General features: G+C 42.6%; 2 protein-coding genes across 6 annotated transcripts in view; one reads left to right on the forward strand and one right to left on the reverse strand.

The window, feature by feature from the left end:
- TBC1D31 (TBC1 domain family member 31) overlaps positions 1–6,486 on the reverse strand; it is a 30,564-nt gene extending 24,078 nt beyond the window's left edge. For 4 of the 5 annotated variants that reach the window (XR_015695599.1, XM_087706723.1, XM_087706721.1 and 1 more), the window contains exons 1-5: positions 6,339–6,486; positions 5,316–5,462; positions 4,437–4,552; positions 3,091–3,269; positions 2,088–2,239 (exon numbers count right to left, since the gene is read on the reverse strand). Coding sequence is in view for 4 of the 5 variants with exons in the window: in XM_087706723.1 (XP_087562849.1) it covers positions 2,088–2,239; positions 3,091–3,269; positions 4,437–4,552; positions 5,316–5,462; positions 6,339–6,415 (671 nt within the window). In the remaining variant the exon portion in view is untranslated. The remainder of the gene's footprint in view (positions 1–2,087; positions 2,240–3,090; positions 3,270–4,436; positions 4,553–5,315; positions 5,463–6,338) is intronic. The other variant, XM_087706722.1, reaches the window with a different exon arrangement.
- A 2,472-nt stretch (positions 6,487–8,958) lies between these two features.
- On the forward strand, positions 8,959–24,052 carry DERL1 (derlin 1). Its single transcript, XM_087706730.1, has 8 exons — positions 8,959–9,258; positions 13,124–13,235; positions 15,905–15,969; positions 17,069–17,095; positions 18,063–18,158; positions 19,462–19,514; positions 21,996–22,106; positions 22,891–24,052. The coding sequence occupies exons 1-8, from the start codon at positions 9,106–9,108 to the stop codon at positions 23,027–23,029; spliced, it is 756 nt and encodes a 251-aa protein (XP_087562856.1). The 5' UTR covers positions 8,959–9,105; the 3' UTR covers positions 23,030–24,052.
- The last annotated feature ends 1,358 nt before the right edge of the window (positions 24,053–25,410 follow it).

Below are 25,410 nucleotides of genomic sequence, written 5' to 3' on the forward strand. Positions count from 1 at the left end.
CTCACCGCACGTCACTGTGTGATCTTGATTCTATCCCTCTGTTTATGTAGCCTAGAACAGTGTTGGCTTTTTTGGCAGCTGCATCTGGCTCATATTTAAAATTTACTCTCATACCACTGAAGTATATTACAAAGGACTGCTCGGTCCGGATAAGAAATCAGCCTGACATGTGTGATCTCTGGTTTCAAGATGGTATAAATCAAGTGATTCCTTATCTGGATTTAATAATCTCTGGTTGGGACACTCCAAGGAACAGCATGGTGATAAAATCATCGTCACTCACCACGACTAATTGAACATTCTGCAAAGAGGCTTACGTACGTGGACACTACCATCTCATTGAGTTTGGGGGAGATTCATTCCAAGGATAAATGGGTTTAACGTCAGTAAGCAAACTGCTACTCTTTGCCAGGCATTTCTGATTTTCACTTTTGCTTGCTTGGAGGGTCCCTCAAATCTGGAAAAACTGTAGCCTAAAGCAGTGGTCCCTAATCCCCAGCCTGTAGAACAATAGTGGGCTGCGCCAGGCCAGAAACCGGGCTGTGCAAACAAGGGAAGCCCTATCCATGGGATGCAGGCAGCGGGGAATGGAAGGATTTATACTCCTTGCAGACAGCTGGTTATTTGCATTCTTTTAGAGGGTCCTTGAAGCACTTGGAGGTTTTTCTATCTCCTCAGGGTTTGGGATGAACACCCTTCGAATGATGTGGGAGTAGGAATGGATTTCCAAAAGGAAAAAAAAATGCAGGCTACAAGAACCATTTGGACTACTTAGGTGACCCTGAGGACAAAGATAAACCGCCCGAGTGCTTCAAGGACCCTCTAAAAGGATGCAAAGGACCAGCTGTCTGCAAGGAATATAAATCCTCCCACTCCCCATTATCCTGTCGGAGCTGAAGAAGTTTCCTGGATGAGAAGTGAAACGTCTTCAAAAGACCAAACAAGAAAGTCCAGTTGTCTCCTGGAAAAAAGCACCTTTGGGACCATCATGACCTGGAGGACCGAGAATCGCTACATAATCTGCATGACAGCCTGGACTTCAGCTAAAACCAAAATTCAGAGAGGGTCCAGGAGGAGACTTGCAGGCTTATGAAGACTAGGGATGTGCAGTCAGGGGAGGCAGAGCCTCACCACTGTCATCATGAAAAGAAAAAAAAATGTAAAAGGAAAAAGGCTGAGCTAGTTGCTGCCAGAGTCAATGGATGACTCTGCTTAGTGCTTAACTGTTTAAAAAAGCCTCTAAAAAACTACAGGAGGAGGTGGGAGAATGAGGTGCCTCATCTAGTCTGACTTTATGATCACTCGAGCAGAGCTAAGCAAGGGTTAAAAGCCGAAAAATTCCTGGCGTAATGAGGCACGTCGTTCTCCTGCCTCCTCTAGAGGGCATTTTTTAAGAGGCTTTTTTAAACAGTTAAGCAGAGTTATCCACACGGTGACTCTGGCAGGAACTAGCTCAGCCTTCAGCTCTTGTCTTTTTCCTTTTACATTTTTTTTCTTTTCATGATGACAGGCAAGAGCAGAGTTGAAATCTGCTCTATAATAGCTGGAAAAGGTATGTGATTGCATGCAGAGCTACGTTGCCTTTTACACACACCCACACCCACACCCACAAACCCCTACCTGGATAAGCCCAGCTTCACTGATTACAAGTTTGAAAAGGCAACGTGGCTCCACCTGCAATCAAAGGCTCGGATAGGAAGGCAGCAGGGGAATGGTGGTGGGTGGGTTATGGCAGAGGAGCTGCTTTCAAGCCATTGGAAAATATATCCAATCCAACTTCTGTGTTTGTTTGAGAGTAAGTGAGTGAGAGAGGGATCCAACTTCTCTGTGTGCGTGTGTCTGTTTGAGAGGGGGGGGGAGGGAGGGAGAGAGGGAGGAAGGAGTGGGAGGGAGAAGAAAAAGAATGATGGAAAACTTTTTCGCAAAGGAGAAAAACAAATGCTGTCGCTTTAAATCGGAACTGAGCACGCCTGGCTGTGGAATCCTGGGAGTTGAAGTCCACAAGTCTAAAAAAATTTGAAACCCCTGTGTCAGTGCCTCACCAGCCATAAACCTCACTGCACGTCACTGATGAAGACCATGCCTACCGGGTAATGGCGAAGACCTTGTAGTGCAACGAAGACCCGTCGATGGGTGATGGTAGCTGGTACTTGCAATGAAGAGTATCAAATTCCCACGCAAAGATCGAGTTATCTCTGAAGCAGCTGAGAATGGTGTTACTTAGAGGGAGAAAGAACACCTGAAAGGGCAGGGAAAACAAGCGCATGGAGAAGATGTTTGAAAATGAGCAGCTTTCTCTCTTCAGAGCAAAATACTGGTAGTCCTCAACTTACCGCCACAATCGAACCCAACATTTCTGTTGTTAAGTGAAACATTTCCTGAGTTTTGCCCCCATTTTATGACCTTTCTTGCCACGGATGTTAAGTAAATCACTGTAACTGATAAGTTAGTAACCCGGTTCCAGTGGTGGGTTTCAAATCCCGTTCCAACCAGTATGGTTGGAATGGGGCTGGTGGCGTCCTCATGGACGCGCGCATGCGTCTTAGCCTCTCCGTGATGTTCCAGCTGCTCTGCGGAGCATTGCGCAGGCGCTGTACGTGCCATGCGTGTGCGCGGCAGCACAGCAGCTTTAAAACACAGGTAAGGAGCTTGGGCAGGTGGGCCTTCCGGAGCACTGTACTGGAACGGTATCCAGTGCTCTGGGCTGGCTCCGGTACGCCTGTACCGCCTGCAACCCACCACTGCCCGGTTCCTAAATGAATCCGGTTCCCCGCATTGACTTTGCTTCTCAGCTCATAAAAGGAGATCCCAGGATCCTGGGACCCAGCAAAGATTATCAGTAGCAAATCAGTTGCCAAGCATCTGAATTTTGATAATGTGACCATGGGGATGTTGCAACAGTCATAAGTGTGAAAAATGGTCATAAGTTCCTTTTGTTTCAGTGCCCTTGTGAACGAAATGAACTGTTGTTAAGTGGAAGACTATCTGTACTCTGATCCCCACTGGGACCTGACAAAAATGGAAAACGGACACAGATTTCAGGAGAACAGAAGATTAATCTGGCAATGGAGGACTATTTCCAACATTCACCTTCTGGATCCCCACGGAATGGCGGACGTTCAGCTTCCTTTTGCGCTGGAACGTGTCCAGATCCCAAAGCTGGGCTGTATCTGTAGAGCACGTGATGGCGTATCTGCCAGAGCCGTGAACTGAGATGGAAGACACCGAGGAGTCGTGTCCTCTCATCCAGCTAACAAGTTCTTTGGTTGCTGTGGAAGTAAGAAAGAGGAGGAAAGGTCAGAATTAATCTAGGAAAGAACCAGGAGAATTTAAGATTTGAAACCCGAAAGAAACGTGACTGCAGAGGAGATTGTGCCAGCTCCTCTAGAAATAGCCCAGTGCTAATTTGACCATTGTGTAAGTATTTGAAGCCTGGAACAGAATAGATGGAACTAGAAATAGGGAAATGTGTTCTATTCCTTTTTTGGACCTCAGTCTAGCCCAGGGGTGTCAAACGCGATTTTATTGAGGGCCGCATCAGGGTTGTGTTTGACCTTGGGGGGACAGGGGGGGGGGCATGGCCAGGATGGCCATGAGCAGCTTAACATCCCCTGTGGGGGACCAGCGCTTTGCAAGCAAAAATGGGTTACCGAGCTGTTTTTAGCTGCAACGTCCTCCTGCAACCCTCTGCCAGCGAAAATGGAGTTCCATGGGCAGCCCTCCTGAGGTCTGTTTTTGCTGGCAGAGGCACCACAGGCTGGTCCACTGTTTCCAGGGTCTCCACAGGCCAGATTGAAGCACCCCGCAGGCTGGATCTTGCCCCTGGCCTTTGAGTCTGACACCCCTGGTCTAGCCGTTCTGCACAGGCTGAAATGCTTTTGCCCAAACCTAGGGAGATCATTTCTACCAGTACCCTGTTTTCCCCAAAAATAAGACCTCCCCGCATAATAAGTCCAATCGGGCTTTTGAGTGCATGTGCTAAAATAAGCCCTCCTCCCCAAAAAATAAGCCATCCCTGAAAATAGTGCAACATAGCAGCAGCCATGAGGTGATCACGCCTGCCGTCTCCTGTACCTCAAAAATTAGTAAGACTTGCCAGAAAATAAGGCCAAGTGCTTATTTTTTGGGGGGGGGGGTCAAAAGAAAATAAGACCCTGTCTTATTTTCAGGGAAACACGGTAGGTTTTGTACCAATTTAGATGACTTGAGTTCCATAAAGTCAAAATAACTGCTTCAAACTTGAAATATTCCGCACGGCATTATATTACGCTATAACTTGCCGTAAGATGTGTGGATTTCAAGTCCCAGAATTCTGGCTGACGAATTCTGGGAGATGGTTCACTACGGAATTATGAAGTCCATCAGGAATTAAGGGAGCTGTTGCTCCCAGCACCTTTGAGAAGCTGTCTACTATGGATTGGAAATTTTTAAATTACCTGTGTCAAAGCATTTGATGGAATAATCAGCCAACGCCACAAGGAATTCTGTTTTCCTGCGAAGAGTAAATGCCAAAGCAGTGCAAGCTTGTCCTGTTCGTTGAACTAGGTTGAACCTATTGGGACAAACCTAAATTATTCCGGCAGAGCGTAAGACATAATTTACAGCAGCTGTCAGGTCAAGCAATCTATCAATGTTTCATAGACTCCTCAGACACCTGCTAATGGATAACCATGCTAATGCTAAAAGAGAATCATTTAATCAAAAATTAAACCCAGAGCGGGATGGAGCCCATTAAATGGCTCATGGGAGGTGCTGTTGCCGGGATGAGTGTGTGTGTGTGATTTTAGTATATTAAATTATTATATGACTCTTATTAGTTTTATTGTTTTTATATGGGGTTTTGTATTCTGTAAACTGCCTTGAGTCGCCATGTGTGAATAGGTGGCAATATACATTTCCTGAAATAAATAAATAAATAAGGGCCTCAACATATTCTAAAACATGCCAGATATTCTATACTTGTATTTATGTATGTCTCTTTATATGTGTGTGCATATGCATGTCTATGTTTATATCTACCTCTATACAGTATATATTTTTCAATATATTTCTCTTATTTTTATTTATAAGTTATTAAAGAGTATTGAAATGGGGGAAGTAAAATAAATCTAGGCCATAACCAATATGATTTTATTAAAAATGAAACAATTATTTCAATACTAGTAATAAATATTTTTATTTATGGTGTATATGGAGAGAATCTTGGAAAAAACCCAAATGGCACCAGTATACTTATACCGTACTTCTATACAAGCAAGCCATATATTTTAAGCAAGCATATACTGAATGACGAGCGAGAGATATGACGTACCAACCTGTTGCTCACCAAATCAAAAACATAGATATTCCCCTGATGATCTCCAGCAAGTAGATACTCTCCTGAACAGTCAAAAGCCACATTTAAAAAACGTATTGTCTTGGAATGATATCCTGTGGTAGTATGAATAATATTTACTATGATTCTGGAAAGAAAGCAAAATGAAGTTAATATATGGAGAACTGTAGGAGAAAAGAAATTGTGTCAGAACAGGGAGAAAGTCTGCTATAAAGTAAAGAAAAAAAAAGAGGAGAGAATGGGTGGCCTTACATATTTTTGGCAGTCACAGTTTACTTCCCTGACTGGGATGAGATAAGCCCGCTATCCATGTTATGGGGGAACAATCGCCAATCCTGTGTGCCCACTCCTATGACAGAGTTTCAATGGAGCACAACCCTATCAAATAAATCCACTTCAAATGATACCTCTTTATTTTTTACGGGTGTAATAACCGAATATTCGGGAACACACCTACCTCTCCCCTCTATGATGCCAACCACTTTTTGCATAGGAATAAGGACTTTTAATCTGGAGTGGTTCTTTCTTATCAATTCAAGATGAGAAACTCTACTTAGTAAAGATATTTAAGGCAGTTTGCACCATGCCTCTCTGTGCATGCAGCAATTTTCCAAGATTTTATTTTCATCAGCATAAAAGCAAGGGGGCATTGACCCCTTTTCATTGTATTACCTGTGCACCACACACACACACACACACACAACACCATCCTCCCCCCCAAAAAAATTGGGATTGGGCGGCATATAAAAGTTTTAAATAAATAAATAAATAAAAGGTGCTCTTTCTTCCCTTTTTTTGCGGGGGGGGGGGAGGCTGATGGCAGTTGGACTTCAACTCTTTTAGATGGGTCACCATGGGCTAATTGAACGCCTGTGAGCATAAGGTGACGAGAAAGCGTCGCTCTTGCTGGGAACAGATAGACTATGCCTGAAGAGGGAAGCTCCACGGTTGAACAGCTGCTAAAAAATATGCAATCAGGGATGCTGCGTTTAAGGAAAGTTACCCCTGCTGTGTTGCCGGGGAGGGCCTGCGGTGCCAGATTTTGCCCTGTTCCCTGTTGCCCAGATCCGAGCTCTGCATCCCGGCGGGAAAGGAAACAGAACCGCCGCCGGACTAAATCCACCCTCAACGGCCGCTTCTCCTGCCAGACCGCTCTGACTTAGGAAGGTACCAATGCATCACCATATGGGGGGGGATAGGAAAGGAACGCCTCCCCCCCTCGGCTCAGGAAGGCAGAGGCAGGAGACTTTCCCCCTCTCTGTGTGGAGCGTTCCTAGCAAAGCCTGCTGGGAATTGTAGTTCGCTTGGCGCTAGGCTGGTCCAAGTGCGGCTCAATCCAGAAAGTAGCATTGCAGCAGGGAAGGAAGAAGCAATCCAAGCTCCCGAAATGTACCTGTTGAATTTGCAATTGTTGGAAGTCGAGAGACTCTTTCAGGATGTCTTGAAAAACAATTCAACAGCCGAGGTCTCCAGAACAGGTATACTATATCTTTCCTCCATCTGTTCAATATGCATTCAGAACGTTTCTCATTTATTTTGAAATATTTCTTTGATCTGTGCTTGGGAAATGGGGCACATGGGAGAGGAAGGTTTATCTATAAGTAAAAGGTAACTCCTAGCTGTACGTACAGAGCAGCAAAAGATGCAGCAGAGTTTCTCAAACTTGGCAACTTTTAAGATTACCAAGTTAGCTGCTGGTTGAGGAATTCTTGGGAGCTGAAGTCCATACATCTTAAAACACAGGCTGCTTTTCTTAGTACCCCAAGAGTGGTTTTTGCAGCATGATATACCAGTACAACCCCCCCACCTTTCCTAAAAAATGATGCCTTAAATCAGAAAAAAAGCACCTTTGGGACAACGATGACCTGGATGATAGAATAGAATAGAATAAAATTTTATTATTTGTATGCCGCCCTTCTCCGGGAGGACTCAAGGCGGCGAACAATTCAAGGGGGAAAAAGGGGAACATAAAAAACAAAATACAAATAATAAAAGTAAACAACAGTCGCACAACCATACATGTCGAGAGGGGAGGGAACTCATCACTCCCAGGCCTGCCGGCAAAGCCAGGTTTTGACGGCTTTTCGGAAGGCCTGGAGAGAGGTGAGGGTCCGAATCCCTGCGGGGAGTTTGTTCCAGAGGGCCGGAGCTGCCACAGAGAAGGCCCTCCCCCGGGTAATAGCCAGGTGGCATTGGCTGGTAGATGGCACCCGGAGGAGGCCAACCCTGTGAGATCTAATGGGTCCAGAGGAAAAATTGTAGACTACAGGAACCAGGAGCCCCACTCTGAGCCCTACTCTGAGGGCACAGATAAACTTCAAAGTGCTTCAACGACCCTCTAAAAGGATGCAAATACCAGCTGTCTGCAAGGAATATAAATCCTTCCATTCCCCACTATTCTGTCAGAGCTGAAAAAGCTTCTTGGATGAGAAGTGAAATGCCTTCAAAAGAAAAAAAACAAGGAAGTCCAGTTGCTTCCTGAAAAAGCACTTTTGGGACAACCATGACCTGGATGACTGAGAATATCTACAGACCCTTAATTCAGCAGTGACTTTGTTTTTGCTTCCCCATCAGACAGCTGGCTTTGCTGCGAAAACTGGAATCTTTGGCAGCTTATACTCAGGTTTGATACAGGAGCATCCTGGAATCATCCCTGTAACACAGGCTTTTCAGTCAGTTTGTATGACATCTGCTATTAATTTCCAACTTTCACTTTGCAATTTTTTTTTCTTTGCTTCTCATTTTGGATGAGTGGACTGATAAATTCATTGCTTAGGTTGATAGATGTTAAGTTCGATATCCCCTTGATGGATTGAAATTAAGCACTTTTATTGCTTTGTTTTAATACACGAGGGATCTTTCATTTGATCTAACCATTAGGAATGGCAATGGCAAGCAGGATGTAAAGTGATTTGAGTCATTTTCTGGTCTTTTGGTTATTTATTGAAAAGGTTGCATGCAACATAAATTTCAAAGCACTTTAGTATTTTATTCCATTTTTCTGGCATATACCCTACCTTCCGTTTACTAATTCAAGAAGAACATTTTTTCTTTTCTCCTTTTGGAATAGTTATCTTGGTCCACTTTTATATCTTGGTCCATTTTAAGTGGTTATTGATACAGCATAAAATTTAATTTTAACTATCTAACAATATTTATCATATTTATATGGTTGCCCATCACGAGCAACCATATAAATATGATATGCCAATGAAACCTGTTTAGATAGCATGACACTTTATATCTCTGGTACTTTACAATTTAAGACCTCCAGTGATGGAGGGCCTACAATTTCTGTAGGAAAGCTGAACTTGGTCATTAAGGGAACTGTTGTAAGTGGAGAACCGCCTCCATCACTGGAGGTTTTTAAGAAGAGACCGGACAGTCACTTGTCTGAGATTGTATAGGTTCTCCTGCAGGAGCAGGGGGCTGGACTAGAAGACCTCCAAGGTCCCTTCCAGCTCTATTTTAATTCTAATTGTATAGAGAACGAGGGTTTGAAAAGTGGCCGGTCCCTTTAAGAGTGAAACTTCCGGCGACGCTACTTTGCCCCTCCTTTATTTTTGTTCCGTTGCTTAGCAAACGGAAGGCGGAAACCGGAAGTAGCCGTTTGGCCGAATTCGGTGTGGCCACGTCGGAAGAAGGCGGGCCCCACCCACCGGCAGCGCTCAGCCCCTCTCGACGCTCAGGTCTTTGGCTGAGAAAAGAAGCAACCGGCGGGAGCGAGGAGCACGAGGCCCGGTGTCCAGTCACCAGTTGGCGAAGGGGAGATGTCGGACCTCGGGGACTGGTTCCGGAGCATCCCGCTTATTACCCGCTACTGGTTTGCAGCTGCCGTCGCGGTGCCCCTCTTCGGCAAGCTAGGCCTGATCAGCCCCGTTTACCTCTTCCTGTGGCCCGAAGCCTTCATCAACCGCTTCCAGGTAGGTAGAGCTGGACTACGGCTCCCGGCATGCACGGCGCGCTTCTTGCTTATAGCCCTTAGAAGCGAATGCTGCGCTGGGTGTGTTGGGAATGGTAGTCCGTTTATTGAAAGTAGGGAGATGCCACTCCAGCCTTGTGTACTTTTTTTTAGCTATGGTGGATGTGCATTAGTTATTTTGGCTGGGAGGCATCGTCACTGGACATTTATAAAACAAAGCTTTTTTTTTTCCTTGTAGGAAATTGAATGGGGCTTATCGAAGCAAGGGATGCTTGTTTGGTGTGATAGAGAGTCTTTTAAAAAGTACCTTTTAGAAAGTGATTGACTGGGGGCGCATCAAGTCATTTTCAACTTCTGATGACTGCATAGATTTTTCACCATGATGATGGTCCCTGACATGCTTTCTCAGGTCTTCTAATGGTGTAGTAACTAAGTCCATCCAATCTGCCTGCTGGTCACCCTCTTCTTTCCTACTACTACTTTCCCCAGGATCAGAGATTACTCCAGAGAGCTAGGTCTTTGTTTAATGTTGCCCAAGCCTGAGATTCTGGTTAGGGTTAATTTGAACCAATATGGAAAATTAGTAGATAACATCTAGGACAGGGGTCTCTTGGCAACTTTAGGCCTGGTGGGCTTCAACTCCCAGAATTTTTGCTGGCTGGGGAATTCTGGGAGTTGAAGCCCGCCAGGCTTAAAGTTGCCAAGATTGGAGACCCCTGATCTAGGGTACACCAGTGAGATTCAGTTTCCCGTGTATTTATTGTGAAAATGAAATTGCTATATGTATGTACGTATATATGTACATATGTATGATTGTGGAGTTTCCATTGTGGCTTTCCATCCAAATACTGGCCACCCCCAATGTGCTTTGCTTTGGATGGATGCCACTCCGGTCAGAAGGTTAACAGGGGTCATTCCAAGCCATAGCAGTTTACTTGCATGCTCTTGGCTGAACAAGGTGTGTAAATCCTGTCACCGGGTGAGCTTTGCATAAGAGTTGAAAACTGATCAAAAGTGAACTGCTTTGTAAATTAGCTCTAAAATTGAAAGTGGGAAAATTTGCATAATGGGAAATACATGCTCTCAGCAGGGAGAGGCGCATAGCAGTGGGCTGAGAAAACTTGTAACTAATGCTGGGCAAATACTAAACTTACCAAACAAACTCATACAATTACTAATTTGTATTGGCTGCTGAAAGCCAGTTCCTTGAGAGGTTCATTTTTCTTCTTTTTTCAATCATCCTTGTTTCACTTTGGTAAGATAAGTGTGAAAAAGTATATGTCATGTCACTCATGGAACAAAACAAGGCCTTTTTTTTTTGAGAATGGAGGTGTGGGAGGTGTTTCCTTTTTCAGTAATCATGGAAAGAGTTGAGCTGCTTTACTTTCCAGCCATTGCTAACAAAAGACAAATGACCTGAAATAGGAAGGAATATAGAATGAATAAATAAATAGCATGAGAGATCAATTGAGTTGCTTGATTTATCTTGGTAACAGAATTCACTCTTGCCTTTTGTCTTGTTGCAGAGTTATATTTTTAGTGCCAAGAATATAAATAATCATTAACATCCAGAGGGGTTTCTGGCATTTTGATAGGCACCATTATAGTGAAAAAAAATGTGGAGTAATTTAAGTTGGAAGTTGTTGGTTAGTCTCTCTCTCTTTTTTGTTTGAGGAGGCCAGAGTTATTTAAATCACTGTTGTGAAAGATTTGATTCTTTTGTTCAATATTTGTTTTAGCTGAACAAAATGAGTTTTTTAGGAAGATGTTTAATATGCTTAGCTATTCAGAATTGCTCCCCCCCCTCCCAATTATTCCTTGCAATTAGACGTGGAACACCGGGTGTAGAAAAATAGATAATAAAAACGTTCGGTTGTTCAAATTCTCTAAACTTGGTTTTTCATTTACAGACGTTTCATCAGCTGTCTAAATAATTTTAGGCCACTGCTTCAATCTTGAGCTACATATGTTCTCTGTAGGATAATAAAAGTGCTTCCTATGAATGAATGTTCAGTTTTTATGAAGAAATGGAAAATACGATAAGAATCAAAGTTGTGTGATAAATCAGTTTTCTATCTGATTTTCTATCAGTCTCTTCCCATTGCCACCTGGGTTGGTATGCTAAGAAAAGCAGGGGCTGGAGCATAGAAGGTAGTTTTCAGCATTTTTGACTGCCAATTCCTTTGCATTTTAATGCAACCTCAGAGGAATGCAATATAGGGATGATGGGTTGTTCAATGCAAGACTATATTTCTCAAGATTGGAGGAGAAATGTGCTTCTTTGCAGAAATTTTATTTTGAGAGACATGCAGTAATTTTGACACCTAGATTGCGGATATATTTCCCTCCCTGTCCTTTGCTTTTGTATTGAGAATACAATCACATAAAATTGAGGTAACTATATCATGCAGCAATTATCTAGATAGGGAGCTAAATGTTTTATGACATGCTCTTACTTGGTAGGATGCCTTCTAAACATGCTTGACTGTAGCTCAACCTCTGCTGGTGCAGCCATTGGCTTTGGACAAGGAACATTATCCTCCAGTGCATCCAAGGGTTATGCTGTGTTAGGGGATATGCTGAGTCCAAATGAAAACGTGGTTTGCCTCTTGCAGGAAGGCTATTTATGTAGTGGCTGCCATTTGCTTGGTTAGCTGGGCTATTCTTAACATGTGACAGACAGGAAAGTCCCTATAACAGGTGCTAAGGTTCATATGTAACATGCAGTGGATGGCAATCATAGTAAACAGCATGCAGAAAGCAACCATCCATTTATCATATATCTATGGACTCTAAGTGAAGTCTCGGATGTTGCCTGTGCTTCTGTATATACTGTCGTACAGTAGAGTATATAGATCTGTATACTCCACAGGCAACCATCCGTTCAAATCATTTGTGATAGTGTAACCTGCAAATGTTGAATATTTGGGATGTCCTCTGTGCTTTCAACCATCCGTTGTCTCTTCCAAGAGAATCCTTTTCTGTCTTCCATCATTTTATGACCAGATAGCCTCAGAGGTGGTATTCAGCCAGTTCGGACGATCGGGTAGCAGAGATTGCTACCAGCGCTATGCCATCCTATTTAATCACATTTTTTAGGCCAGGTGCATGCGCAGAAGGCATGTGCACAAGCAAAGTGCATGCGTGGAAGGCCGGGTGCATGCGTGGAAGGTGTGTGTGTGGCGAATCGGTGGTAAAATTACGTGAAACCCCCCGCTGGACAGCATGTCCAAATCTTATTAAATCACTTTGAGAGAACCCTCCCTCCCCCCCAATTATGACCTTTTATTGAAGCTTGATAATATTTTCTTGTAGGGCTAGAGTAATACCTGCCACTGTCTTCACTTTTGTGTGTTGCATAAGGGATGGTTTTTTGGTTGGTGGAAAAAAAACCTTCTGAAATTGTTCTTACAACTATACCAGGAGACAGAAAAGAGAGTTTATGAATCAAAGTTCTTTTAGTCCTTTCCCAGTCAAGCAGGGGTGTCCAACCTTGGGAACTTTAAGACTTGTGGACTTCAACTCCCAGGATTCCCCAGCAGGGTTCTCCAGAACCTTGAGAGTTGATGTCCACAAGTCTTAAAGTAGCCAAGGTTGCATATCCCTGCAGTAATGCATTGAATTTTGGCTCAATAGATTCTCTTCAGTACTGTTGAATCCAGACTAACACTGATGGGGACTCAATGGGATGGTGGGCTGGGAGCTTTCCACCCCCAATCAGATAATCATACGTCTCATTCTGTTAGTATGTAGTACAATACTATCTTACCAATAACTGATGCTGCCTGATGCAAGTAACTTTGGTATTGTTTAAACAAATTCTCCAATAATAGTAATTTACATATCTGCTGTTTTTGTCTGAACAGATTTGGAGGCCAATAACTGCCACATTTTATTTCCCTGTTGGCCCAGGGACAGGCTTTCTATATTTGGTGAATCTCTATTTTTTGTATCAGTATTCATCACGTCTGGAAACAGGTAAATATACACTCACACCATTATATCATATTACCCATAGAGTAATTATATCACCCATAGAAGTAATATAATTTATAATATAATATAACACAGTAATTATATTGCCCATAAAGGGACATGGTGGCTCAGTGCCTGAGCTTGTTGATCAGAGAGGTCAGCGGTTTGAATCCCTAGTGCTGCGTAATGGAGTGAGCTCCCATTACTTGTCCCAGCTTCTGCCAACCTAGCAGTTCGAAAGCATGTAAAAATGCAAGTAGAAAAATAGGAACCACCTTTGGTGGGAAGGTAACAGCGTTCTTTGTGCCTTTGGCACTTAGTCATGCCGACCACAAAGACATCTTCGGACAGCGCTGGCTCTTCGGCTTTGAAACAGAGATAAGCACCACCCCCTAGAGTTGGGAACGACTAGCACATATGTGCAGGGGGACTTTTTCCTTTACCTTTTTACCATTGTAATGTTCAATTCTTTTTTTACCTTTGGGGATGGTAGAAAAAATTGTCAGTTTATATTTTTTAAGTCGGGGTATTTAATTTATACTCCATATGGACCTATAGGAATGTACATAAATGTCTAAAACTGTCTTTGGGCAGTTGAGCGTATTAGGAAAAAATGCATATATTAGAACAAAGTAGATGAAAAGGTGTATAAAAAGTTTTGTAAGCTGGAGGCAAAAAGCTAGCAGCTGCAATCGGTGACCTTAGCTTGGGAATCCCTTGAATATTTAGAGTTCCCTCTACAAGGCTAGGAAGACCTCAGGGAAACTATCCAAAAGATTAAAACATCTGTCATGTAAATAGTCAGAAGCAGATTTCCCCCCTTATCAGTGAAAGTGAAACTCTCCCTCCAGCACACAGTAAGGCTGTGAATAAATTAAAAAAACATCTCTGCTGTTTTGTAAACATTGATGTATATTTCAAATTAGTTCACTTGCTGGAATTCTTATGTCAGTGTGTTGTTTCATCCTGATAATTCCCGGTAAAGAAAACTTTGTGAATTTGTTTTAGGAGAAAAAAAATTTCCAGTCTCAGGCAATTGCTAAATGTTTGACAAAAGTGAAAGGGTTTGAAAGATTTAAAAATCTTGTTAATTGTATTTTTAATTTGGCAAGTGTCTTAATTGCTTATTTCCCATCATGTAGAACTTAATAAATTAAAAATGCATGCGGGCCATTTTCCTTGGATGTAATACGATAATTTATGATATGCTTGGTTACTAAGTACAAGTGCCTTTCAAATGCAAGGATCACAAAAATTGCTCTCTGTTCTCCTTCTTATAATAAATCAAATCTACTGAACCCAACCAGTTAAGAGTTGCCTTTTAAATACTCTGGGATTGTTCTTGTGTGGTTTATTTAGAAACAAGTTCTAGCATAACCAGTTATTCCCAATTGCAATAATTGTGTAAGAATTGCAGCCTTAACAGATGGAGCTTTGCAAACAAAGAATTATATAACACATTTCTCAAACTCAGATTATGCTGCAGGAGCTATAGAGTTTATGATGTTGACTATATTATGAATCTTGTACAGTTAGTCCTTGACTTACAACAATCCATTCAGTGACTGTTTGAAGTTACAACGGCACTGGAAAAAAAGTGACATGACTGATTTTCACACGACCTCAGAAGCATCTCCGTGGTCACATGATACAAGTGTGGCCGTTTGGCAACTGGTTCATATTCATGACAGTTGCAGTGTCTTGAGTCACGTGATCACCTTTTGCGACCTTCTGACAAGTAACGTCAAAGGAGAAGCCAGATTCACTCAGCATGTCAACTCTGAAGCGGACCTGGCCGAATCCATCTTTGCTGCTGCCTCATAGTTGTCACGAAGCCTGAGAGAGGGAAGGGAGGTGGGGGGGAAGTAGATAGGCCAGCTAACAGTCAAAATAAAAAGTTTCCCTGTGGGAACCAAGGTCATAAGAGGTGGCTGGTGAAGTAGGAGAGGAGGCTGCCAGCTACATTCATTGGACAATGTGACTGGTGACACCGGAGAGCGGGGAGGTTTTACTCTTTTAATTACAGTAGGTGAAAACTGAGGGGACATTTAGAGTTGGTTTTCACTAGCTGTGCCGATATGATGTATCCAATAAACATGTTCTTTGAGGACCCTACCTGCCTCATAGTTCTGCTTTCCATGGGTGCGTTACTTGGAACGCGGACACAGCAACCATGTTACTAACTTAACAACGGCAGGGATTCCCTTAACAACTCTGGAACGAAAGGTGATAAAACGGGGCAAAATATTTAACAACTTTCTCGCTTCACAATAGAAATGTTGAGCTCAGTTGTGGACATCAGACAAGGACTACCTGTAGTATGTTAATTTTGGGCAACATTTGTGGGAAAATCAAAAAATTAATCCAATGCTACAATTCTGTATAATATTTGTTTGAAAATGAAAAAAAGGCTCCAAAGCTAGAATTCGTATTGTGGGCAGAGACGAGTAATTTGGATTTTCCTACAAAAACTGGCCTTTCATATAACGCTTTCCCATAAATTGCCCTCACCGAGCAGAGCAGTCTCTTGTTTCCTCCTCATAGCAAAAGTTGCAGTTGCATCCCGCGATTTAATCACAGCCTTCTGGACGCTCCCACAGCCCCTTGGGGGAAAGGGAGAAAAAACAACTGCCAGGGATTACGCTCACAGCAATGCCATTCTTTGTTCTCAGGTGCTTTCGATGGAAGGCCGGCCGACTACATGTTCATGCTGCTGTTTAACTGGATTTGCATAGTTGTATCCTTTCCTGAATCTGCTGCCAACGTTTGGACGGGTTTTGGGTCTTGGAAATGCTTCCATGGCCTTAGGGAAGTCATTCTCAGCACTTCCATTTCTCCATTTCTGATAATCCTGAGTTCACCTGTTTGGGTGGGAAAAGGTGATCAATGAATGGGAACTTAATGAATGAGAGCTTAAGATTTGTTGTGGCCCACCAGTGGCCAGCAGATCTGGCAGCAGATTTGGACAGTGAGGAGGTTGGGGAGGAACATGGGCCAGTCTTGGAGTCTGGGGAAGGCTCTGATGAAGGCTCTGTGTGGGAGGCAGAGATGGGGCCTTGAGCCATATGCCAGCAGCCATCAGCTATCTTCAGAGTCAGACATCAGTGAGGCAGAAGAACAGCTGGAGCCTGTTCCCAACGTGCACAGAATTGCCAGACGAAGGGAACAACTACAGAACAGGGGTCGACTTGGGAGTAAGGCGAGACGATGCATGGCCCCTCCTAGAGGAAATAAAAGAGGAGCGAAAGGGGAGTGGAGTTTGCAGGAGACAGTTCGATTAATTGGTTCATAACTCTCCAAGACACCTTGCCAACTTCTGCAGATATCGGCCTGTCAGCTCTCCAAGCCAGATAAGATCTGTGACCATAAATCCTCCTTTGAAAGACTGTGAATGAGCAGAATTCACAGTAAATTAATAAAAGGGTTTTTTGCCGGCTCTTGGGAAGCCTCGGTCAGAACAAGATTTGCTCGAAACTCAATGGCTGGTTTCACGCACAAGCTGGCTTAACAAAGCATAATTCGTAGTGGAATGTGCCAAATAAATAAACTGTATTAGGGCCTAATGTGATAGTTCCTGCATTCTGAATCTCAAAGTATCCAAGTCTGCTGTTAATTGTTTGACAGCCCAACTTGGTTATGACTGAGGAAGATTTTACAGGCTTAAATTAAAACTGTGGAGCAGGTAGGCAGAGATCCAAATATGTTCAGCCGAGTCAAAAGGGCTTCATTATGATAACAAATATCAGCATTCATTATTCTACTTGTCTAAAATGGAATCGTTACAAATTAAGTATTAATGTTTTCTTAGTTTGGATTTCCTTAATTAAAATGAAAAGATTACTGGCTTAGCAATGAATATGCAAGTAAGTATATCCTTTTTTTTAAGTCTTGCAAATCAGGTTTATTAGGACTTTTGGTGTACATCCTTCCAAATTAAAATTACAAATGGCATTAAGTAACAGCCATTGGAGAATATGGCCACTTTGAAACATAGTGGTAGCCTCTGGTTCCTGCCCTCTGCCCTGTCCTATATGGCTCCAAAGAGACAGATGGAAGCTTTTTCTATTTTGTAATGAGTAATGTTTAAGCTTATGTTTAAACTCTAACTTTACTATTTGTTACTGAAACAAGTCAGTCTCGAATCTTGATTTATACATGTGTTTACAGTAAATGAAAGCTAACAATCACACTTGAAGGTTCAGATATAGTACTAAACTGCAGTTAATTGATAAAAGAAAGAAATGTTTTTGCTGGATCCAATCTGAGTCGGTCACCGGGATTAAAGATTGATTCTTGCAAGGTTTTGGTCTTGTACTGGAGCCCATCCTCAGGGAACTTCTCCCTCTCTCCTCCCTGAGGATGGACCAGCACAAGCCCAAAACCTTGGAGGAATAAATCTTCGATCCTGGTGACCGACTCAGATTGGATCCTACAACATTGTCATGGGAGATGTATTTCATTCATGTACCTTCATTCAAGAAACGTTTTTGAGTGTAATCTGTCAGCATCTAGTGCTCTCCCAAATCTCCTGATTAGATTTTAGTGTTTGCATTTTGGGACTGATGTCTCCTGCAGTGTCTAATTTCCACAGAGCTATCAACTCTATGTGGTTATGTGGTTAGATTTAACAGATCATGGATTATGGAGAAATCTACAAAATTTCTCCACCCCCTCCCATCCCTCAAATGTTCTTGTTCCAAATTCATTCCCCCCTTTTTCTCTCAGGAAAAAAAAGATTGAACAAGAATTTACTTTGTAAGATTTTTAGTTCAGTTTTTTTGAGTCTTCATATCTGATTTAAACCATGTTGTATCCTTTGTTCTCTTACAGTTGCTGATGATCCCCCTGATCATGTCAGTACTTTATGTTTGGGCCCAGCTGAACAGAGACATGATTGTGTCCTTTTGGTTTGGGACTCGGTTTAAGGTGAGTGGCCTTAAGAGATGGGCTCCTGTCTTTTGGAAGTCTTGCCCAAATTGGTGGCATTTCATCATCTGATTGAAACGTGGTAGCCATTCCTTGATTCCTTCCAGATTTTCGAGAGTAGTTTGACATTTACCTATCTGTCACCTGTGTGATCTTTTCCTTTTTGAATGTGCTCGACATACCGTTCTTTAATGGAAGGAAAATTACAGAAGTAGCTGTAGGACAGCTCAGCAAGTAGGAAGGAGATTTCATAAAACAGGAGTTTGTCTCAAGTATCGTAGTGAACGAATTTGAGAACAACATTGTTAAGGGAGACATTGCTGCATTTTGCAGATTAGACTATAGTGCATGCAATTTAAACGTTAAAAGTGTCTGTCTTTGCAACATCTAAAGAACATTTTAAAGACCCAGTAGTTAACACTGGAGGTCACTCCACTGTAAGGTTTGCTCCACTTAGTGTAGTGATGACAAACATTTTGAGCTCTGCATATCAATAATTCAGAAAATGCCTACTTTAACTCATTCTACCTGAGAGACCGCCTCCTGCCATTCACCTCCCAAAGACCGATTAGATCGCACAGATTGGGCCTCCTCCGGGTGCCATCGGCCGGTCAATGTCGGTTGGCGATTCCCCGGGGGAGGGCCTTCTCTGTTGCTGCCCCGGCCCTATGGAACGATCTCCCCGTTGAGATCCGGACCCTCACTACTCTTCCGGCCTTCCGTAAGGCTACTAAGACCTGGCTGTTCCGGCAGGCCTGGGGCTGTTGATGAGTATCCAGCCCCACTCTAAGCAGTATGCATGATGTGGAATTTTTAAATAATTGTATTCTTATTTTTAATTTTTATATATGTCCCTTGTTTTGTCTGTAAGCTGCCCAGAGTCCCTAGGGAGTGGGCAGCATACAAATGCCAATAAACCTTGAAACCTTGAAATGCATTTTTTCCTTCCAGCCTGGTATTTTGTAGGCTTGTCAGTCCAGCTGTCTAACTCAATAGCTGAGAAAACATGGTAATCTGGGAAGAAATAACATAAAAGCATGTTTATTCAATATGCTAAGCACAGCATTAGTGTTAATTATAGGAAATGAAATGTAGCAAACTGGTGCAAAGCCAATTTGGTAGTAGGACAGTCTACTGTTGAGCCAATATCCCAACCCACAATTTTTGGGGTGGCAGCTCAACAGGCATTTCCTTGTTAGAAATAAGGTCCAACCAAGTTCAGGATCTTAGCACATGAGGTGAAAGGATAATTTTGCCCTTCGAGTATGTTACAGTAAACATATATGTGCTGTTGTTTTCCTAGGCATGCTATCTGCCATGGGTTATCCTGGGATTCAACTATATCATCGGAGGCTCGTAAGTATCTCCAGATACTTTGTCTATGCCTTATTAATTTATTTAATTTATATAGCCACTCCTATCACTGCAATAACTCTGGGTGACTTAACAGCATTTAAAATAAAAATCCAGGTAACTTAAAACCACAGTATTGTAATGCCCTGTTTTCCTGAAAATAAGCCCTCCCCGGATAATAAGCCCAATCAGGCTTTTAAGCACATACGCTAAAATAAGCCCTTCCCCGAAAATAAGCCCTCCCCTAAAATATTTAAAGGCATGTGCAGCCGACCATTTCCTGGGGGGGGAGAAAGGGGGATAACATACCCCACATGCACCTGCCATCCATGCAGAATGGCCTTGCGGAGCTGCTCCTGCAAACTCTAGCTGCCACAGATCTTCTCTTAGTGGCGGCCACAAGAAGAGCGGCAGGCCCAGTGATGCTAAGGCCGGCAAGAGTGTGCCAGAAACAGAGACAGAACTTCTGGCACTCTCTGCATCAGCTGATCTGCGGGCCGAGGTTAAGGGGCCTCCTGGACCTCAAAAATAATAACACCTCCCTGAAAATAAGGCCAAGCGCTTATTTCGGGGGTCAAAAGAAAATAAGACCCTGTCTTATTTTCGGTGAACCACGATAGCGACCAAGGAAGAATTCGCAACCTCATGAACTCCAATCAACAGTCCAGCCTCTGTGCTCAGGAACAGAGCCAAAGGTTCGAGGCTTTAGGAAAGCTGTCCGGGTTAGGGGCAATCTAATTTGGCGGGAGAACTGTATTCCAAAGGCCAGGTGCTGTGACAGAGAATGCATATTTTCTGCTTCAGAAAGAAGGCACGCCTTAATCATTGGGGCCCAGAGCATGCTCCTCCTGACAGACCAGGTGGGATGTGGAAAGACAGTCAGGACTTCATAATCCCATAAATCGGTGTTTCCTAACCTTGGTCACTTTTAGATATATGGATTGAACTCTCAGAATTTCCCACCAGCTGAGTGTGCTGAAGAACGGCAAAAAAGTTAGTGAACCCCGGCGTTATTGTGGTGGTGAGAGATCCTAGGACTCCTGGGTATGATGGGAGGCCCAGGTCCTCTTCCTGTCCTATGCTTGGGAGCCCTAGAACTTACTCTCCAGTGATCTGCTTAATGACTGCAACTGGGAGAGCTAGATTGCGATCATTGAGCAAAAAGCAGTCATGTGGTTTCTCACTTAACCGCTTGCTCAACAACTTGAGATTCTGATCGTTGACACAGGACTACTTGCATTGCCTTAGTACTGATTTAATGGATTGATAAAGAAGCACATACTGTCTATTATTCTATTACATATTTGTCATTTGTTATGTTTCGATAATTGTATTTGAGCATATCTTCTTTCCTCTGTCAAACAAATTATACCTGTATTTTCTTATGCATTTAAATTCTTTTTGAATTGGCCTGAAACTTAAGAAACTCTGCTGTGGGTGAAAGGAAGGGTGTAGTGGAGTCGTACAGGGATCCCCAACTCCCAGGCCATGGTCCATTCACAAGCGGCAGGCGAGTGCCCATATGCAGTTTTACTATGTGCAGTGGCCAAGCATATGCATGCAGGTTTGTGCGAGAGGCGGGTGCGCGTGTCCAGCACTTGCACAAATGGAGCTGCACACGCTCACCCCCCTGTGCGCAGAACCGTCTCCTCCAGTTGATGATGGAGATTGTGAATTTTAGCATTCCTAGTGTTGGAAGAAATGTCCATCTGAGTTCAGTTCCAAGTGGGGCGAAAGACACTGGAAATTGGTGTCTGTTCGGAAAGATGGTTTTTAATGTTGGACAGGATCACATGGTTTGAAGTCCTGGGCAAAAAGACACATGGAGTGGACAGAGGGATAGATTTATACCCTCTGTTGGGCACCACCTTAGAGCTTCCTGTTCCTGTGTAAGAAATGTATCCCATTAGCTGTCAGGGGGCGGAGTCTAACCGTAGACTGTCTGTGTCCCAGGCTTGGTGGAGTCTTGCTGGGTGATAATATAATGAAAGAGCTTTGGGATTCCTATTATGGCTCTGCCTGAAGGAGGTAGAGTTTTGTCATGTAGAATAGACTGGCCCAGGCCTTAATGGCCCATTGACAAAGTGGCGGGAGCTGAGTTTCTGCCTCCCTTTTAGGGGAAATATTCTGCCATTTTAATATTTCCTGAAATATCTCATTTTCCTAGGAGAGGGGTGGGTGCTAACTTCCTACACTAGGTTCTATTTTTATGGCATTTGCTTTTTAAATTCGGTGTTTAGTCCATTAGCACTGTCTTCCCCACAGGTTTGCAAAAGTTATTTTTCAAAAATGTTTGCAGACAATATGCAACCCTTTGGGTAGCTTGTCTGGGTTATTTTCAGTCTTAGCAGCCCTCAAGCTCTTTCACAGTGCAAACCCATTAGGAATAGGCCCTGTGGGTTAAGATGCTTCCACATTATTAGTAGAAAATGCTTCATTCGCTAATTGTTAACACTGAAAATGCTGTTTCCTAATATCCCACAGCATCGTCAATGAACTGATCGGCAACTTGGTTGGTCATCTGTACTTTTTCTTAATGTTTAAATATCCAATAGATTTGGGAGGAAGAAATTTTCTGTCAACACCTCAGTTTCTGTAAGTTGGTTTATTTTTTTTTATTATTTAATCAGACTTGAGTACTTTGGAATGTTGAAATGTTATTCTAATTAGAATTGAAAACAAAAGTACAATGGCAGTAATGAGGCCCATGCACATTTTTCTGGATGGATGGATATGTAATTAGGTCAATTGTTGCATTTCATTCTGTTTTGCCCCTGACACAGACAAATGGGAAATCTTGATTCAAACTATTACAAACTCCCAAATATAAGATTTGCTCACTTTCTCCTTTATTTTCCTGAAATGCTGCTGTATAATGATAATGGCAGCAGGAACCAAAGTTTGTTTTGCCCTCTGCTTAAAAAATCTTTCTTTCTTTCTTTCTTTCTTTCTTTCTTTCTTTCTTTCTTTCTTTCTTTCTTTCTTTCTTTCTTTTTCTTTCTCTTTCCCTTCCTTCCCTTTCCTCTATCCCTATCATATGTCTGTCTATCATGTATGTATATATCCATCCATCCATCCATCCACCCATCCTTCCTTCCTTCCTTCTTCCATCCATCCATCTACCAACCATTCTAATCCAATCTAAGATGCAGTGGTCATCAGTGTGAAGAATGGTCATAAGTTGCTTTTTTTCAGTGCCGTTGTAACTCGGAATGGTCACTAAGTGAAGTGTTGTAAGTCGAGGACCACCTGTACCGAAACTCTAGCCTAAGCCTTCGTTGCTTCTTCAATTTCGACCTCTGCTGAAGTTTTGTTCGGCTGCTAAAGCCGAATAGGGGCTGGGATGGTCTTCTGAAGTCCTTCTTTTCTTGACCCGCAGGTACAAATGGCTGCCCAACAGAAGAGGAGGGGTCTCTGGATTTGGGGTTCCTCCTGCCAGTATGCGAAGACCCGTAGATAATCGCCAGGGAGACACAAGGCACAACTGGGGCCAGGGCTTCCGGCTTGGTGATCAATGAAACAAACAAACAAAAAAACTTTCCTACTTTCTCCCCCCCCCCCTTTTTTTTTTCCTGTGAGGAACATCTTCGACAACACATGGGAATGTTTCTTGCTGTGGAGGGTATCCGAGGACCAGGTTTGCTCTAGCGTTGTTGCCTCAGACCCGTTACGAAATTTTGTTTTGTTCCCGGTGGAAGACAACATGACTGAAGAGACAAGATAGATTTTAATCCAGGCCATTAACTTCTTTAATTCACTGCTGCCATTAAAAAAAAAAAAAGAATGATACTTTTTTTTAAGGCTGTCTAACAAAGCATCTTTTCTATAACTGCTCTCTCAAGGGAATTCATGTTCGTCAATTGGTCTTGTAGCTCTCACTTCATGAAAGAACCCTACAAAATCCTCCCTGAATCCAATTTGGGGTCAAAAAAAAAAAAGTCATCGGAGACTTTTCTTCCTCCGGTTTGAATTAAATTAAAATGTTCAGTTCCACAGCAATGCTAGGTAAAACATTTCAGGTATCTACAGTTGCATTTCTCTTTTATTTAGTGAGAAGCAACTTTTTTTTTTTTTAAATCCCTTTTTGGATTTTTCCGATTGGTAATGAATTCTACCTGGAGCCATTAAGCAAAGGAAGAAAAAAGTTTGGCTGAATAATGCTAGCTTTTAATTTGCAAGCTTACCTTGGCCTCTGTACTCCCAGCATAGCAAATGTGGCACCTTTTAAATGCCCAGTTCTGTCTGCACTGACTTTGGAGCGAGTCCTATTGATCCTGATTTTGATGGGGTTTAATCCTATGCATATTTAATTCGAAATGAGAAAAAAAATGTATGATCTGTTGCCTCGAATGTGTAAGGGTGGCTTTGATGTGCGTATCCTGGCATGAAGGACTAGAGAATGCTTCTCCTCTCGCGTTATGTGCGAGAAAGACCGACAATGCACAAAGATCTGTTGAATGGTTAATGTAGAAATACCTCTCTGTATAACGATAAAAGCAACAGGAACCAGATAGCTGAGCTTAATAAAACAGATAACTGACTTCCTCCAGCATCTTTCATTTTTGAATGAAACACAAGCATATAGTGTGTAGGAGTCGCTGAGGGAAGATGGTGATTAGTTTGCATATAAGAACCAGGTGTCATCATGTGGAGCTTCTGACAAACGACGTTGGGAAACATTGCCAGATGTGCTGTGATAAGGAAGAGTCAGACTTCCCTTTGTCTTTTAAATTGGTATTTCCCAACTGTGGTGCTTTCCAGTTGGGTGGACTTCAACTCCCAGAATTCTCCTCAATGGCTATGCTCACTGTGGAATTCTGGGAATTGAAGTCCAGACAGCTGGCAATTGCAATGGTTGGGAAAGACTGCTTTAAATGATTGGCCTTCTTAATGTTAATCAGACAACAAGACCCACTATGGAAATTCAAGCATCATAGCCAAGCTAGTCTTGTCTCCATCCCCTAATTGTAGTAGCTCAGGGATGGGGAGTGATGGCCCCTTTATGACTTGTGGAGCATGGCTGCCTCAGGAATTCTGGGAGTCCACAAAGTCCACAAAGACTTAAAGGGGCCATTGTTCCCCACCTCTGCATTAGCCAAGCTGCTTACGATTCTAAAATGGGAATACAAACGAACAATACAAATAAGGATATATATATAGAGAGAGATACAAATTCAGCTCTGTTTGGAAATAATGCTATCCCAACACGGGAAGTGCTGTACTCATAATTATCAATACTTTGTTTTCCCCCTCACAATTTCTTCATGTTCTGCCAGCGCTCCTTCGAATCAGTGACTGGTTTGATAAACTGGGACTGATCTCAAACAAGTAGTTACTAATCCCTTTATGGACTCCGAGGAAAGCTAATCCTTGATATATTTCCAATATTGCAGTAATATGTCGACAAAGGATTCCCCTTAGCACCAATTTCTTGACTCTTTATCAATCTGGCCTTGGTTTTTATTTATATCTAATAAGCTGACAAAAGACCCAGATTATGTACTTGTAATTATTTGCTTGTTTTTAAAAAAAAAAAACTTAGGAACCCAGGTTTTTTAAAAAGTGTCATTGGATACTCTTGTGTTTCTATGAGTTGCTACCCAAAAGAGGAAAACAACAACAAAAGAGGACAGAACGGTGTGCATATCTCAGCCTTTGGTAGCTCAGATTCTTCTGCCAAAAAACTCCAAGCAATGGTTTTAAAATAACTTTTGGGTGCTGCTATGCAAATTAGAAAGCAGTTCTGGGCTTGTAAAGCTCAGTATATCTTTTTTTCTTGCAGCTGAATGCTGTGCTTTAGATGTTAAGTGAAGAAACACATTGCAAATATTATTTTGGGCGAAGCTAGCCTATTTGAAAAGCAAGAGGTCAGATCTAGAATACACAGTAGGTTAAAATC

This window comes from Thamnophis sirtalis, unplaced genomic scaffold, assembly GCF_051295495.1.
Source record: "Thamnophis sirtalis isolate CommonGarterSnake01/CBP01778 unplaced genomic scaffold, rThaSir2_p1.2 scaffold_2, whole genome shotgun sequence".
NCBI lineage: Eukaryota > Metazoa > Chordata > Lepidosauria > Squamata > Natricidae > Thamnophis > Thamnophis sirtalis.

Coding starts and splice junctions, on each gene's coding strand:
- DERL1 (XM_087706730.1), top strand. CDS start 9,106: ATGTCGGACCTCGGGGACTGGTTCCGGAGCATCCCGCTTATTACCCGC. Junction 15,970..17,068: donor TTAACTGGATTTGCATAGTT/GTATCCTTTCCT, acceptor TAAAATGAAAAG/ATTACTGGCTTAGCAATGAA. Junction 17,096..18,062: donor GCTTAGCAATGAATATGCAA/GTAAGTATATCC, acceptor GTTCTCTTACAG/TTGCTGATGATCCCCCTGAT.